Consider the following 17,144-nt stretch of genomic DNA (forward strand, 5'->3'; position numbering starts at 1 on the left):
GCCACAGTAAATGTCCTTCCCAAACCTCCTTTTTTTTTAAAATCCCCGTAATATAGGATTTTCTAGAAGGGTTAAAGAAGGTTTTCCCTCCCATTAGGCATCCTTCGCCTCCCTGGGAACTCAATGTAGTCCTTTCGTGGCTTATGTAGGGCCCTTTTGAGCCCATACACAAGTCATCTCTACAACATCTGTCAGGGAAAACTGCTTTTCTTGTGATGATCACATCAGCCTACAGGGTTAGCGAGATCCAAGCATTATGCTCTCATGAACCATACACTGTTTTTCACTCTAGCAAAATGGTGGTTGAGAGAACATACCTCAAATTCCTCCCTAAGGTTATATTATATTTCCATGTTAATCAGACCATATCTTTACAACATTCTTTCAGAATCCCAGCTGAAAAATCTCTCCATTTTCTAGATGTGAGAAGAGTCTTGACATTTTATCTTGATCAGATACTTGACACCTGCAAATCGAACCAATTGTTTATCAACTATGGTCTAGTCCATACGGGATTAGCCACTTCCCACCAATCCATTTCCCATTGGATGGTTTCCTTCATCCTATTATGCTATCAAAAAGATAATAAGACACTAGCAACTAAACCTAAGGCACGCTCCACTAGATCACTGGAGGTAAAGTCACTACTACTGCTTTATTGAGGAATATCATAATAATACCAGATATTTGCAGAGCAGCCATGTGGAGATATTTTCATACATTTACAAAGCACTACTGCCTAGACTCTGATGTTAGAGCATATGCTCAAGTAGAACAAGCCTCCCTCAGGACTCTATTTGCGTAAAGGGCTACCTTAGTTTATCCTCTGTTTTCTCCACTGCTCGTGGTACGGATGGGCTTTCTACTCTATTCAGTGCTCATGTCTATCAATGAAAATCCCCTAAGATAGAAGAAATGATTTCTTACCTGTAACTCCAGTTCTCTCGTAGGGGAATTTCAATTGTAGTCATAAACAACCCTCTCTCCTGTTATGTTATGTTATGTTATGTTATTATGGGTCTTCTATAGCGCACGGCTACTCCAAAGGAGTGTCCCGGCGCTTTGTGCTCCATGGTGGAATGGACAGAGGTATCTTTGGGACCTAAATATCATCATGCATCACCTCAAAAAGAACTGAAGCAACCGCCATCGCAATTAGAGAATCCCTATTTGCTGTTTCATATGGTGCTTTGCATTTTTCGATTACCAAATAGCGATTTATTGAAAATCGCTATTTGGTAATCACAAAGATGAAGTTTGATGCATATTCCCCTTTGACCTTTGGGTTGCTAAATATTGTCATTAAAGCTTGATGATCTGTTACTAGTTTGAAAGGCTTTCCATACAGGAAGCCATGGAAATGTTCACAAGCCCATACCACAGCTAAACTTTCTTTTTCAGACTGGGAGTAAGCATGTTCTGTTTTAGACAAACTTCTACTTGCATATGCCACAATATGCATTTGAGTGTCTGCTGTGCTCTGCAATGATAGCGCCTTACCTGACGGGTCTAGCATCAACAACAACCTCTGTATAAAGCATATGATTGAATTACGCCAATTCCATAGCATTCTCAATGGTTTGTTTAATTCTTTCAAAACTTTTCTCACATTCATTTGACCAATTTAATGAAGTACTTACAGTGGCAAATTCTTTTAGGTTTTTGGAACGGTAGCTGACCATGCCAAGAAATTAACGCATCGTAGAAACATCTTGTGGGGGATCAGCATTTGACACAGCTTGTATTTTAGCAGGATCTGGCGTCATACCCCCCATCAGAAAAGATATGGTCTAAGAATTTATATTTAGAACAAGGCAAGAGGAGACCTTTGCACCATTTCTTTGCGTTATCATGTCAGCAATATGTGGACTTGGAGGTCATTCTACTTCAAATGTCTTGTTTATCTGATGCATGTCAATGCATTTGCATACAGCTCCTTCACTGTCCTTTTTAGGCACTACCACTATGGGTGAAATTCATATCGTTGGACTAGTTGAACTCTCAATAACATCATGCATAAGTCATGATTCAAGTTTTTTTTCCAACAGCTTTTTGCAAATGAAAAACAATTCATCTATGTTTTTGAGCAACATGGTGGACATCCTCATTAATATACAACTTTACTTTTATAGTCTTAAGTTTTCCCAAACCATGTAATAATGAAGGGAACTGACTTACTATTTCGTGGTGAGCACTGATGTTGTAATTCATGGAAATCCGTCCCATATCAGTGGCTGCGCTAAAACTGAGTAGACAAGCACTGGATGCGGTGCCCTGAAGCACATGGATAGGTGCTTGTACCTTCGTTTTCTTGTGTTTCATTGTTGCTACAAATTAACCTTGACTCTTAAAGGGCATCGATGCAGCCCATGTATACACTTTGGTTTTTGGTGGCGTAAGTTGTGGAAATGGAAATAATTCATTTTATTTCTCCTCAGGCATAATGTTTATCGATGCACCACTGTCGACAATGAAAACTATCGACCAACCATTTACTTTCAGTGTAATCTTCGGATAATATTTGAGTGACTTTGGTGCTTTGGTATGTCGATCTTTCTTTGGCTGATATTTTTCTTCACAAGCGGCCAAACCAACATGCACACACTTTTCTAAAATCAGCATCAACACAGAACGGTCATTTTCATCACTTTCACTTGATACCAAAGAACTGTTTGATGGGGATTGGAACGTTCTAGCATTCACTTTCTTTTTTCTTTGCTTTGCAAGCTGTTTCAGAATGGTTCTCCTTCCCACAGCCTTAGCATACCCGTCTAAGACCGGGACCCTTACCTTTGTGTGGAAACTAAAATCCACATCTAAAACATAACTTTTTTTTACGTGTCGACATCACTTTGTGTCATTTGGTCTTTTGTTTTGGTTTACATTTTACGCTCATGACTGATTCATTCTGGGCATTTCCAGTCCCCATGTCAGATACTTGTCTATCAGCACTCTCTTCAGTTCTGGCACCCATTAACACTCACTCCTGACTAAGAGTTTCTGTCAGCACTGGTCATCTGAATGACTCTGACAACTATCCATCAATAACTCTCAGATACATAGCTTCTTCATTATTAAACTCATTGAACTTACAAAGTCTGATGAGTGTGTTGAGTCTGTACACAAATTCATCAATGGTTTCACCACCTTTCGGACATTCTTTGTTGAAAATGTATCATTCGTAATCAACATGTGGCATTGGATTAAATTTGAGATTCAACATTCTGTTAATCTGACAATATGTGAATTCTACTTCAGTTTACAGCCTTTTCTTTATGACTTCTTTTATACCATTACCAGCAACATGTTTGGGATACTTGATAATCTTTTTATCATCAGTGCATCAATGAAATCATAAAATGTCTCTATCCAAGCAGGCCATCTATAGCCAATATTTAGCTTTTTGGTGGTATCGAACAGTGGTGAGGGTTTCAGTAAAGCAGCAGCGTTGCAACCATTTCTGGAAGTGGTTGATATTGAGAGGGGAGCTCTGTCCGGCTCCCTCGGCGGTTCATCTTGAATCAGTTTGTGTGAGCCATCTCTAAGGCCTTGAGATGTGCAGGCCTCTGGATCATCCTTGATGACTTTTGAAGTGACGGCCTCGGTCTTTGCCTCAACTGGAATAACTACCTTTCAGTATTCCAAAGATATCTGCAACCGTTCTGATTGTCGCCCACTGGTATGTTCCTCTTCCGACCGCCTTCATGGCCCTTCGGTCGGTCGGCTTGAGAGGACCCACTAGTGTTGTAAGCACAAACCAGCGCTTTCCCTGGGTTGTGGCACCTGGCTCTGAGGTTGAATCGATTCACTTTACTCAAGTTCTGGTGAATAAATAACGGTTTTATTCTTTGACGTGTCTTCGCCACTTTCAAATTGTAACCTTATTTTGCAACTTTTGATTATTAATAGCCGCTCTTTGTAAACTTTGTTGTATCTGCCTTTAGCGTTAACGCTCTGTATTATGTGCGTCTGTATAATATGTAGCAGCACAGTACATTTATGTGCAAACTGACCAACTGGTTCTCGATCCCCGATACATAGATTTCTGTGCAGTACTTTTATTGTTTTCAGCTTCTTTACAGTGGCATGAGTTGCACAAGTGTTAATCACTGATTCCGTACTTCAAATGCAACACATGTGGCATGCATGAGCAGTTTGCTTGGACCATGGCAAACTCTCTGGGAGAGCACTGTCGATCTTCGGTTACTCATCCCCTAACTTGTAACCATCCTCCCCAGCCTAGGTACCTGCCAATGACTACACCACACACGGAGCTTTGTTTTGCACGTCTTTATTTGTCTGCATGTAACTGCGAACCCAACATTCTAAACCAGCCATCAATGCATTCCTCTCTAACATTTACGTCACAGTTCTTCGCAGTCCCTTAGGATCCTAAAGATTCCCATAATTTCTAACTCAACTAAACACCACATGTGCTTAGTGTACTCTGAATACTACTTCGATGTTTTCTGAAGCCTGCCTGGCACTGTAAAATAATTATACAAAAACAATGACATCATATACATTTTAAATATACACCCAAATGCATAACAATAATTAAAAAACAAAATTAAAACCAACTATATTTTTGTAAACTATATTATTATCTTATTTTGAAAGTCAATATTACTTACCTTAAAATCTATATTCTTGACAACAATATTTTTACTGATGATATTGCCATGCTACAATATTTTTGACAAGATATTTTTGCAAGTCGTTATTTTGTACTCTATATTTTGTCTCAACCCCTTAAGGGATGCATGCCCCCTGTAGTTAGTCTGGAGTCAGGGCAGGGTAGACATGTTACCTGTGCACTTCAAAGTCATGCTTCTAGAAGCTTCTCCCCACTTCAAAGGCACAACTGTGTATAAATTCTGTACCTCAGACACCACCTTTACACTTCTGGATTTGTGCATACTCTGCCAGGTAAAAGGACTGCTCTGCTGCTACAAGGACTGTCACTCCGCTGGACTGCTCTGCTGCTCTCTTGCCTGGGGAAAACGAACTGGACCTGAAACTTTATCTTTAACCCAGGACCCCAGAGTCACTCCAAGGGCTAGTCTGCTGGCCTCCTGATCTGAGATTCAGGGACATGAAAGGCTCTTCAACCAGCTTCTCGACCTAGCTGTAGCGATTTACTGACCCCCAAGTGGTGCATCTCAGGTCCTTGACCCTTGGTAGATCAGCATGCTCAAATCCAGCTTTTGAACTCTTTGTGAGCGCCTATGGGCCCGTATGCACAAAGACCATGCCGCATGCTCTGGAAATCAGCGCGCCTGCTGCCATCCAGTCACTTCGCACCGCAGTACCGACAGCTCGCATGGGACCGTCAACGTGAAGCACTAGTCTGCCCGGCCTGCCCTTCGTGCCACAGCCGCCGACAACGATGTGTGACATTCTCCTTGCTCTACGCAACCCTCTCCAATGTGAACGGGAATCTTGGCGCACAACCTTAGCGGGTAAATGTTCAGCTGGACTAATCTGGGAACTGTATCTGACCTGCGCTCCATCGCAGGCAGCCTGAACTTTTTACTTTGACCGCAGTCCAACGTGACCAGATAGGCAATTTCTGCCTTTAGTTGCTTTTTTTTGACAGTTTATTCTTTCAAAATTCATAACTTTGGGTCTACTTATTTGATTGTAGTTATTTTGGCCTTGTTTTTTTAACTTGAATTCAGCTCTATTGTTCTAACCTGGTGGGGATCTTTTTGTTTGGTGTTTCCACTGTTTTACCTTTTAAAGTGTTGCACAAATACTTTACATATTGCTTCTAAGTTAATCCTGACTGTGCTGTGCCAGGCTACCAGGGGTTGAGAACATGTTGACTCTGGGGTTTGCTTGAGCCTTACTCTGACAAGTATTGAGGTTGGTGCTTGACCAGGGCTCACACCCCAGTCAACCAGTAACCTAATTTATTAAAGTGCTTAATCATCAATTGCACAAAAATAAGAGATTAGAAGATATAAGTGGCCATTCATCATATTGGTCCTACTTAGCATCCCATTCCACCCTCTGTATGATTATGATCACCTGTATAATATATGCTACAAAGAGATAAATAACTCCCTTCATGAAAGACATAGCTCTCATTCTACAACAGGGAAAAAACTGCTGCAGCCCCTTTAAGGTGAGTCTACAGATTTTCATGCGGATCAAGCTTCTCTGTGCAAAGCCTGTTAGTGTAGTTGGTGCTTCTTTGGCTGTTGTATAGGGATAAACATAATTAATTTAGTATTGATAAATAATTTGTACTTTCTACTAATTTTCTATTCTCTCAACTTAAATCCACTACGTTACAGTATCTTGCTATACCTTTATTAAATTTTGAGATATTTTGCCCTGTGTCAACTTAACTGATTTGAACTCCTTCTAACATTGTCTATGCTCACCTTCCTGTATGTCACTTTCACTGATGTTCTTATATTAGTCCCACTCAACAGGAGGTCTTTTGGCTCCATATCTATCTGTTTATTGAAATCACAGCTTGACTCTTAACTTGGCCTACTGCACTTTGCACTTTTCTTCATTTCTACATCTGTTAACTGTCTGCTTTGATTTGTGCCCACAGGAGAGTGATGATGAACTTTTGGGACTCTCTGACCAAGATGACTTCAGGGAAAAGTCTGATAGTTGTGACAGCGACTTTGGAGGAAGTGGGAAGAAGAAAAAGCGGAAACACAAAGAGAAGAAAGAAAAGAAAGCAAAACGGAGGAAAAAGGCTGACAACGGAGTGCAAAAGCCAAAGGTACAATCTATTTCTTCTCAGAGTCATAAGGAAACAAGAGATTTTGTGACACATATCTCTTTTTTTGTAAACAATGCATCTTTACACAGCTGTTTGCACAGTGATGCAAGGCTGGGTATCCTTTGTTGAATTTACACATACACACGCACCCCCACACACACTATAGCTGAAAGTCTGTAATCTAGCTTGCTGTAGTTATCATTCCCATGTGTCACAATGATGAAAGAGTGAAAGAGTTACTGCATTGATTTGTTTCCCCTTGCTTTAGTTCTTACATTATTGAGGCTGTGTCTAGAAGTCAGGATATTCACAAAATGGCTTTTTCTAGTCCAACACCCTTTTCAGGAATTATATAAATGCATTCAATATCTACTAGGACAAATTGGAGTCTCTGGCTCATGTAAGCAAGCATTTAATCAGTGATAGGCATGTCTCAGTAAACTCCATGTCATATGGAATTAAATAATTAGTTACATATGGACTTTTGAATAAAAAATTATGAAATCCAAATTCATTTACTGTACACGCCCAAACCCCCAAAGCATTCAGTGGGTACCTAGCTATAGCTTACTGAATATTGATGATAATGAAAATCTTCACTGTGAATATTGGAATCATCATTGTTATAACATCGCTTCTTATTTGTGATATCCCTAACATTTTCCAAAGAGAAATGGTTCTTCTTAATATTAATTTCAAACTATCTAAAGACATAATGCTCTTTTTTAATAATATCTAATTAGAGTTAAACATTTAGGCTCCAAAGAGTAAGCAGAGAAGTCCTTTGTAATTCTCTTTTAAAGGAAACATAAAGTTGGAAAGAGTGACACGTAACAGGCACTGTAAGAAAGTACCTCGCTTTTGCATGGTCATCCCCATTTATTTTGTTGACAGATCTTGCTGGTTTGTTGACTCAGTGCACTGGAACATTGCTAAATAGGCCCCATTGCATGTGCTTTGACCCCTAAAATATGTAGATTTATTTATTTATTTATTTATCTTTAAAGTTTTATATAGCGCGAACAAGATCTTCGCAGATATCAGAGCGCTTTACATAGAAGGGTACATGAGGGAACATAGTCAAACAAGTAAATCAAGCTTTACATAGAAGGGTACATGAGGGAACATAGTCAAACAAGTAAATCAAGCTTTACATAGAAGGGTACATGAGGGAACATAGTCAAACAAGTAAATCAAGCTTTACATAGAAGGGTACATGAGGGAACATAGTCAAACAAGTAAATCAAGCTTTACATAGAAGGGTACATGAGGGAACATAGTCAAACAAGTAAATCAAGCTTTACATAGAAGGGTGCATGAGGGAACATAGTCAAACAAGTAAATCAAGCTTTACATAGAAGGGTACATGAGGGAACATAGTCAAACAAGTAAATCAAGCTTTACATAGAAGGGTACATGAGGGAACATAGTCAAACAAGTAAATCAATAGATCACACTGTACAAATAGTACAACTAAGTGACTGAAAGCCAATCATGTGAGTAATAAGACAACTCGTACAAATAAGTAAAGGGGTCAAACATGTAGTACAGATCGGTGCAGGGTGTTAATAGGGTTCGAGATAGTAGTTCAAGTGTATTTAGCCATGAGGATAGCTTTTACTTCTTTTTTAAAGAGTGTAGTGGGGGAGATAAGCCTGGTTTCGGGAGGGAGTGAGTTCCATATCCTAGGCGCCATTCCTGAGAAGGAGCGCTTGTATGTTTTTTCCTTCCGGAATCTTCGAGGTTTCAGCAGAAGATTGTTTGTGCCTCTCGTGTTTCTAATTCCCCCAGAGATTGTCAATTTCTGAGCGAGGTAGCCGGGTGAGTTTAGGTGTACCGCCTTGTGTGTCATGCAGGCGATTTTCAGATGTATTCTGGCTTCAAAAGGCAGCCAATTCAGGGATTTCAAGTCTGGGGTAATGTGGGAGTGCTTTTTTGACCCAGTGATGAGTCTCGCTGCAGCATTTAGAGAAGCTTTTAGTGGTGCGGTTGTAGTTAGGGGGAGTCCGCAGAGGGCGGTGCTGCCGTATTCAATTCGTGGGATGACTAGTGCTTGTACTGCGGTTTGGAAGTCTTTGGCTGGGAGGTAGGGTTTAAGTTTCCTCAGAGTATTGATCTGGAAGTTCGCTCCCTTTGTTGCCTTGCTGATATGTTGCTGCATGTTGAGATTGGTATCGAGTGTTATGCCTAAAGATTTTGCTGAGTCCACGATGGTGGGTTGGACATTGAGTGCGGTTAGGAGTTTAAGCCAATGTTGAGTGGTGGATATCTTCGCTGGAGGTGAGATCAGAAGGAACTCTGTTTTCAGGGCATTGAGTTTGAGGTGATTATCGGCAAGCCAGGATTGGGTGCATCTGATCGTTGAGTTCAGGAGCAGGATGTCATTGGGTGATTGTAATTTGAGGTAAAGTTGGGTGTCATTGGCGTACATGTGAAAGTGTACATTGGATGCTTGTAGCAAGGTGGTGAGTGGTTCCATAACTAGGTTAGACAAAGTTGGGGAAAGAGAGGATCCTTGGGGGACGCCTAGCGTTACAGGTACTGGCGAGGACATCAGGTTGTTGCTCTTGAATTTCTGCGACCTGTTGTGAAGAGAGGAAGTGAACCACTTGAGGACAGTTCCAGATAAGCCCATTCTTGTGTTTAGTAGTTCTAGTAGATTCTCATGTTTAACGGTGTCGAATGCTGAGGAGAGATCAAGAAGGACGAGGAGGCAGGTGTCGTTTTGGTCTAGCATTTGAAGTGCGTCGTCAATTATGTGAGTCATAGCAGTTTCTGTGCTGTGTCCTGCTCGGAAGCCTGACTGGTGAGGGTTGAGGAGATCGAATTGCTCAATGTGTTTAGACAATTGTAGTTGTGCGCATTTTTCCAGCAGTTTGGCGAGAGTGGGGATATTGGTGATGGGACGGTAATTGTTGAGATCAGAGGGGTCGGCTGTAGGTTTCTTTAGTAGAGGTGTGACCTGACCAACTTTGAGGGAGTCAGGTATGCTGCCTTGTTGGAGAGAGCTGTTGATAATTTTAGTCCAGAGAGGGAGAATCAAAGGGGTAAAGTCTTTTACTGCGGAGGCAGGGAGGGGGTCCGTGAGGTGATTGGATGGTTTCAGGGTGCTGAGCAGTTTGCCAATTTCTTCTTCCGAGTATATCCTGAAGGTTGACCAGGTAGCATTGTTTTTTGGTTCAGTGGGTGCTTGGCATTGGGGTTTGGAGTAGAGGCTTGCGTCAATGAGGAGATCGCTTTTTATTTTGTCGGTTTTTTGGATAAAGAAAGCAGCAAAGTCTTCACAGGAGGGTGCCTCACGCCCAGTGTTGAGTGGTTGTGGTTGCTCCTTGGATTGTGACTTGATTAGCTCAAACAGTTTTCTCGGGCGGTTTTTTGCTTGGTCGAGTTGGAGGCTGAAGAAGTCCGATTTTGAGCGTTTTATTTTCCTGAAGTAGGCGTTTCTCTTTTTCTTCAGATCTTTTAGGTGCATTGCGGAGGGGGCTGATCTCCAGGTCCGTTCTGCCATTCGCATGTCTCGTCTATCCTCGTTGAGACTCCCGTCGTACCATGGTTTGGAGATTTTAGTAGAGACTCTTTTTAGTTGCATAGGTGCAGCCTCATTAATTATAGAGGTCATAGCGTTGATATAGTGGTCAGTCAGAGTTTGGACGTCCGTGGCGCCTGTAGGTGGGAGTAGGAGATTGCAACTGTTAGGGGGCAAAGAGCCTGGGTTGAGTTTTTTCGAGTCTCTTTTCCAGACTTTGGGCTTGGAGAGTTGAGCCGGGTTGACTTTGACTTTTTCATTGATAAAGAATGTGATAATATAATGATCTGACCAGTCACAGGGTTGGATGGATTCGAGTTGGATAGATTCCTCTTTGGAGATGATCAGGTCGAGGGTAGAACCTTTCTCGTGGGTCGGGCTGTTGCATATTTGGGTGAGGTTAAGGGCATCGAGGAAATTTTTAAGACTATTTACCACCGCATCGTTGCGGTCATTCCAGTGGAGGTTGAAGTCACCAAGGTATATTTGGGTGAGCTGCCGTCCGGAATTGGTTGAGATCATATCCATGATTTGTTGGGAAAAGGTGAGGTTGTCCCTGGGTGGGTGGTAAATGCTGTGAAGAGAGCATATCGGTTTGCCCTCACTAATAATGTCGAGGCAGATGTATTCCCAGGATGTTGGGGATGGTAGGGATGTGGAATTGACTTTCTGAACAGAGAGGTTGTTCCTGTAGATGCATGCGATTCCACCACCTATTTGGCCTGTTCTGTCGAGCCTGATAATGTGGTAGTTGGGAGGAACCAGAATGTCCATTATGGGTGTCGAAGATTCAGTAGCCACATTTCAGTCAGGATGATTAGGTCAAGGTATTGGACAACACCTAATTGATATATTTACCTTTCCTATATGTCCTTAGTATATGGTGCCCAAAATAAACCCATGGCATGGAAACATAAATGTCACCTATGGAATACAGAACTAATGTGGCCTCCACTAGTGTGAGTAGGCCAATATGACTTCAGGCCTACTACTGCAGCCTGGAAGGCGTAGTTTAAAACTGCAGCCTGGCATGCCGAAATAAACATTTTTGTCAGGACAAAACCTTTCTTTTAATTGTTAACAAGTTACTCACATGTGAACCTTGCAGTCCACAAGACAGGGGGCATGGTATTTAAAAGTAGGACATGTAGAAATGTAATGTTAACATGTATTTATTGTGATTAACCTTCCAGAACTATTTTCACTGTAGCAAGGCTGGCCGACCCGTAGAGAAAAACTGGGAGGCAATATGAAATATTAATTCTGCTATGTCTGGATTGGGGCAAGCTAGCAATATGATTAAACTACTATTTTTACTATTTGTATTATTTATTCAAAACCCAAGTCAATGATGAAACCGGATGTGTAATAAATATTAAGCAAAAGTAGTGTCTAGAAAGTTAACTTTTACCAGCCTGAATCTCCAGGAGGGTAAGTTGCCTTAATTCTCCATTAGTAAGTAGCTCAGTGAGAGCTTAACCTTGATGGTGTGTGAAAACTGCTCCTAGAGATAATGACTTAGGTGTGGGGAGTTGTATTTTCTTCCCTTGGCAGAAAGACCAGTTGGGGTGCACCAAGAAACTTACTTTAATTCAAAGGGGCCTTTCCTGTCCCAAGCTACTGTTAGATGACCGCTGGAAAGTCCTCAATTTATGTCCTCCCAGTGAGACAGTTGCCAAACCCAGTAGAAGTGGAACTGCCACTAAAACTGGTTTGGAATGACTGAGGTAGAGGCCCTGCTCATTACCCTGCCCATACCCCCAGGTGGGCACACATGCTCTGCAGAAGGGGATAAGGGCTTGCTTCTCCTGGCTAGTTGGAGTGGAGGGAACTCTGGTTCTGTTTGCAGTATGAGAAACCCTAACTGCTGCAAAAGAGGATAAAGTTACCCCTGGGAACATTTGTCTAATTGGTTAGGGAGGAACCCACCAGCACCAGGCACCCTCTACAGAACACCTTCTAGCACTCTTTTCAGAACACATTCTGGACCTGTAGAAGAACAGAAGAGGACAGGTCCTGATGTCTGTGACTTGAGCGTAGCCCTGATGGACTGGACCTGCTCTCCCTTGCACCTAGGATAAAGAAGTGGAATCCAATAGTCAGTTGGTCAACTTCCTGTGTGGTTGCAGTGATACTAAAAGCTGCAAGAGGCCTTTTCCTGATGTTCCCAGCTCACCAGTACCAACTGGACCTGACCCAAATCCTGCTGGTGGCCTCTGCTGGAGTGCTTCTTGACCCCAAAAGCTTTTTCGGACTACTAGGAACCTTGGTTTATCTAATTGGACTTATCCTACCACTCCTGGAATCCTGGGACTTAGAATAGGTTTGTACTTCCAGACCTCCTGAGAGTGCGATAAAACACCCCAGACTATATGACGTAGGCGTAACCTTATTCGGCTAGGAAATCAGGTTTGTCCTACTCTCAACTGTTCCACAGCAACACATCCTCAGAGAGAAGGTATTGGGCCACGTTAAACTCTGTGTCGGATACAGGCGCTTCTGTGCTCCGCAGAAGGATTCTGAGCGCCGAAAAACAGAAACAAAGTCTGAAGGGAATAATCTTGGGAGAACAAATGGGCCAAAAGTATCCAACCAGTGAGAGGACTTTCTGGACATGAATTGTAATTACTCTCACTTGAAGCTTTTCCCGCCAAATCCAGTGGCTTCAACAGCTCCTCACCTAATACCTATGGACTTTGTGAGGACTTCCTCGAATACAGTTTGCTACCTTGCCCCACTGAAAGAGTTTGACTTCCAGAAAAATGACTAAGTCTCAAGGTAAAGCCTTCTGACTGGGCCAAACCTGGTTGGTGTATCCAACCTAGGCTCCATCACGGTCAGCCTTACATCATGCCTAGGTTCTCTTCCAGGGGATCCTCATCAATAGTCATAAGCATTAGAATATTCCAGCCCATGCGCGGGACCCCGGAAACACCTTATTAAATGTGCCCCACATATGTATATATATATAACTATATATAACTATATATAACTATATATATATATATATATATATATATATATATATATATATATATATATATATATATATATATATATATATATATATATATATATATATATATATATAAATAAGCAACATGCAGCCTAATAAACACTAGAGCTGAATCATGCTGTAAAGAATTTCCACCATACATGAATAACATGCATTAGAAACATAAGAAACAACAACAAAGTTTGTTTAGAAACTGTTTTAATGCTCAGAAAGCAGTAGAAATTCTCATAAAACACTGAAAGCATAGAAAGCTCCCAGGCTGCATTGCAAATACACAGTCTAAAAAGACTTAAAAGCTAACCTGTAGCTGCATAGCAATAAACTGACACCGTGCCTTTAAGGCACTCCTGACCCCCAGCTTCCCATCATGCCTCAGGGGTGACAGTTAGGTCAGTTGTTCTTTCCGGCTCCTTCAATAAGGATCCTGGTAACACAGCTCCACTCATTTCTGATTTCTGTCAGAAATTCACTTCATTTTTCACAACTTTTTTGTCTTACTTCGACATCTTGCCAAGTAAGAATCTGTCTTTTATTGACAGTTTTTTGGGCATTTTCTACCTTACAATGCCTTCTCTTTTTGATAACAAGAAGGCCAAGACAGACAACCATGAAGTCTGTATACTTTGTCTACCTGAAGAACATGATCCAAGGACCTGTCCTCACTGCAAAGCCCTGTCAGGAAGAACTCTGAAGGACAGGGAGAGAATTTGCATCTATGGCCTAGCACACAGGTCATCCAGAGGAAGGTCTCCGGTAAAGAAGGGCTCCAAGAGGTCTAGAACACCTTCTTTAAGTTCAAAAGAAAGTTTATTGAAGCAAATAAGATAAAAGTTGACTAAGTACAACAATGAAAATATTATAAAAAATCATACAGCAAAAACAAGTAAAATTGGTAATAAGAGTAAATGAAATCAAAAAGAAATATGAATATAACTAGCAGAAATTACATGAGATATGAAAGAAAAACAACAAGGAAAAATACATATACAATGTAGGTATGGAACACATAATATGAAAAGTATATATAACAAGCTCAAGGAAGTCATGGAGGTTTAGTAACTTCTTGTTGCAACGGAGAAAGAGACAAAGATTGACTAGCACTTGCATCAAAGAACGTAGTGACAGAACACCTTCTAAGGACAAGACTTCACACCCTTCAGCTTCAGCGTCGGGCTCGGTGCTGAGAAAAGAACTACCGGTGGGTCATTTATCTATAAAACGACCTTCGACAGCGGGCTCGCCGTCGAGAGGAAGAGATTCAGGTACGTCGTCGACTTCGAGAATTCAAGACCCCTCTGCCGTCGTCAACCCGGCGACGATCGGCGTCGAGGAGCATCACACCTCCGCCATCGTCAACCAGGCGACGATCAGCGTCAAGGAGCAGAGACCCTTCACCGTCATAGACACCACGTTCTGCGTCGAGGGCAGGCTCACCTCCGTCGTCGCAGATACAGCGGTCAACGTTGAGAGCCCAGAGTCCTCCGCCGTCGACAAACAGGCGTCGATCGGCGTAGAGGATGAGATCTCCGTCGTCGTCACGTCGGCGTTCTGCGTCGAGGGTGCCCAATACCCCTCCACCGTCATCGCGTCAACATCGAGATTGGCTGCTCCGCCGTCGTCCCATCAACGTTAAGAGAGAGAAACACTCCGTCGTCGGCTGCACATCGCCACTCGACGTCGAGAGATCACCGATCTTCATCAGCCTTTCACCGGCATTGCTCGCCGTCGTGGCTTTCGACGTCAGTGCACCCGATGTCGAAGCAACAAGAATCGAGGCAGCAAGGATCGACGTCGAGGGACTTCTGACCGACTTTGAGGCCTCCTTCAGAGGGATCCAGAGAAGAATCGGTGATTCTAGTGACGGCGTCAGCATCCCGCCACTCATCCTCGCATTCTTCCAGGCGAGCTTCTTCAAAGTCAGCCTCTCCAGAGGCTAGAAACCCTGTCCGCAAGTCACCTTTGCGACGGACGGAGCCCTCTTCTACTGAGGTGCGGTTGTCCCCGAGTTGGAATCTGCCATTACATCACTGGCGGGATTCAGGGGCTACGAGGCAGATGCAGGAGGTATACAACTGTTACAACGAAGTTTTTACAACGCACTACCATTACAACGCAGGCATTACCACGCATACCATTACAACGCATTGCGCTGGGGGGCGCTCCAGGATAGGAAATAAGTATAATTTTATATCCAACACCTTCCCTAGTGTCCACGGGGACTGGAGTTGGAATATAAAATTATACTTACCACTATCCAGCACCTCTAAGCTCTATGCGTTGTAACGGTATTCGTTGTAAATACCGCGTTGTAATGGTATGCGTGGTAAAAGTATGCGTTGTAACGTCATACATCCGATGCAGGAGTATGCCAGTCCTATGCACAGGTCTCCTCTTCAAAGACTGGTTGAAGAAGCGGATAGACACAGCCTTCCCAGGCACAGAGTCCAAGCTGAGAGATCACCTCTGAGGAGGCCTGCTAGGTCTCGTTCCCCCTGAAGGGAAGACCGCCCAAGCAGATCACGGGATAGGAGGCACAGTGCTCATCGCAGAAGTAGGAGAACACCGTCTACTTTTCTGCCTCCCCTGACCACTCTTCAAAGAGGAATTATTCCCCCAAGCTTTCGGATAGCCCTATCTCTAGGGTCTCACCGATTGATGACATTAATACGTACCATGATGTCCTGCAGAGGGGAGCTCAGAAACTCAAGATTGCGATGTCTGTTCCCCAGGTCACCACGACAGTGATTTTTGAGACGCTTCACCAGAAGTCTGCATCTCGTCCATTGCTTCCATTGCTTCCAGGGATTGTTGACCCTGTCATGGACATATTCCTGTCTCCAGCGACCATTAAGGCGGTGTCGGCTCGCATCCAAAAGAAATACAAGCCAGCTACCTCTGACCCGGTCTTTGTTAAGTCTGATCCCCCTGCAGACTCGGTGATCGTAGCAGCAGTACGTAAGACACATGCTGTCACTGCTACCTCTTCAGTTCCTCCAGATAAGGACAGCAGATCCCAGGGCTCGTGGGGTCGCAAGGTCTGCAACTCTGCCGCTTCTACACTGAAGGTCTCCAGTGCGGCCACACTTTTAGGCAGATATGATCGAGCCTTATGGGATTCCATGGAGCGCTTCAAATTTAACTGCCAAAAGAAGACCAGAAAGACTTTGAAGAGACACTGACAGAGGGCTGTCTGGTGGCGAACCAGATGATTAGCACAGCGGCAGAAGGCGCAGTGCTTTTGGCGCATTCGTATGCGCATGGAATATGTGACAGAAGGTCGTCTTGGTTACGCTTGACAAGCCTTAAACCCGATACTCAGCAACACAACTTAAACCTTCCATTCTCTGTTTCCTCTCTCTTCGGCACGCACGCTGACGAAGAGATGACTCGGATGAAAACCGAGTTGGACACTGTCAAGGCGGTTGGGTTGGAGAAGAAGAAGGAATTTAAGCGCAGCTACAAATCCAACCAGCTCAAGGGGCCTCAACAGGGGGTTCAAACCCCTCAGTGGTCCCAGAACAAGAACCAGGGGAAAACCCAGTTTCAAGGAGGAAAGTCCAACAGAGGTAGAGGTGGTCACCAACAGCAGTCCTCTACCACGGCGAGAGGTGGAAAGTCATGAACAGTGGCTTCCTCCGCCGCCGTTGCCCACTCCAGTGGTAGGAAGTGCTTCTCAACATCTAGCAGAGTGGGCCAGCATCACAGGAGATCGCTGGGTGCTGAATATACTGCGCAAAGGATATGGGTTACGTTTCCTTGCTCCGCCAAAGGACATTCCACCAAAGAAGTCTCGTCCTCATCAGTTAAAGCTGCTTCGAAAAGAGGTGAGAGCTCTTCTCCAAAAGCAATCGATA

At 43.1% G+C, this 17,144-nt stretch overlaps 1 protein-coding gene across 3 annotated transcripts in view; it reads left to right on the forward strand.

Annotated features, from left to right (window-relative positions):
* The window catches only part of CHD3 (chromodomain helicase DNA binding protein 3), an 813,321-nt gene that overhangs the window by 76,929 nt on the left and 719,248 nt on the right, over positions 1-17,144 (forward strand). For all 3 annotated transcript variants that reach the window (XM_086946072.1, XM_086946074.1, XM_086946073.1), the window contains exon 3: positions 6,572-6,748. In XM_086946072.1, coding sequence (XP_086802198.1) covers positions 6,572-6,748 — 177 coding nt within the window. The remainder of the gene's footprint in view (positions 1-6,571; positions 6,749-17,144) is intronic.

This window comes from Lissotriton vulgaris, chromosome 12 (assembly GCF_964263255.1).
Source record: "Lissotriton vulgaris chromosome 12, aLisVul1.2, whole genome shotgun sequence".
In the NCBI taxonomy this organism is placed as follows: Eukaryota; Metazoa; Chordata; class Amphibia; order Caudata; family Salamandridae; genus Lissotriton; species Lissotriton vulgaris.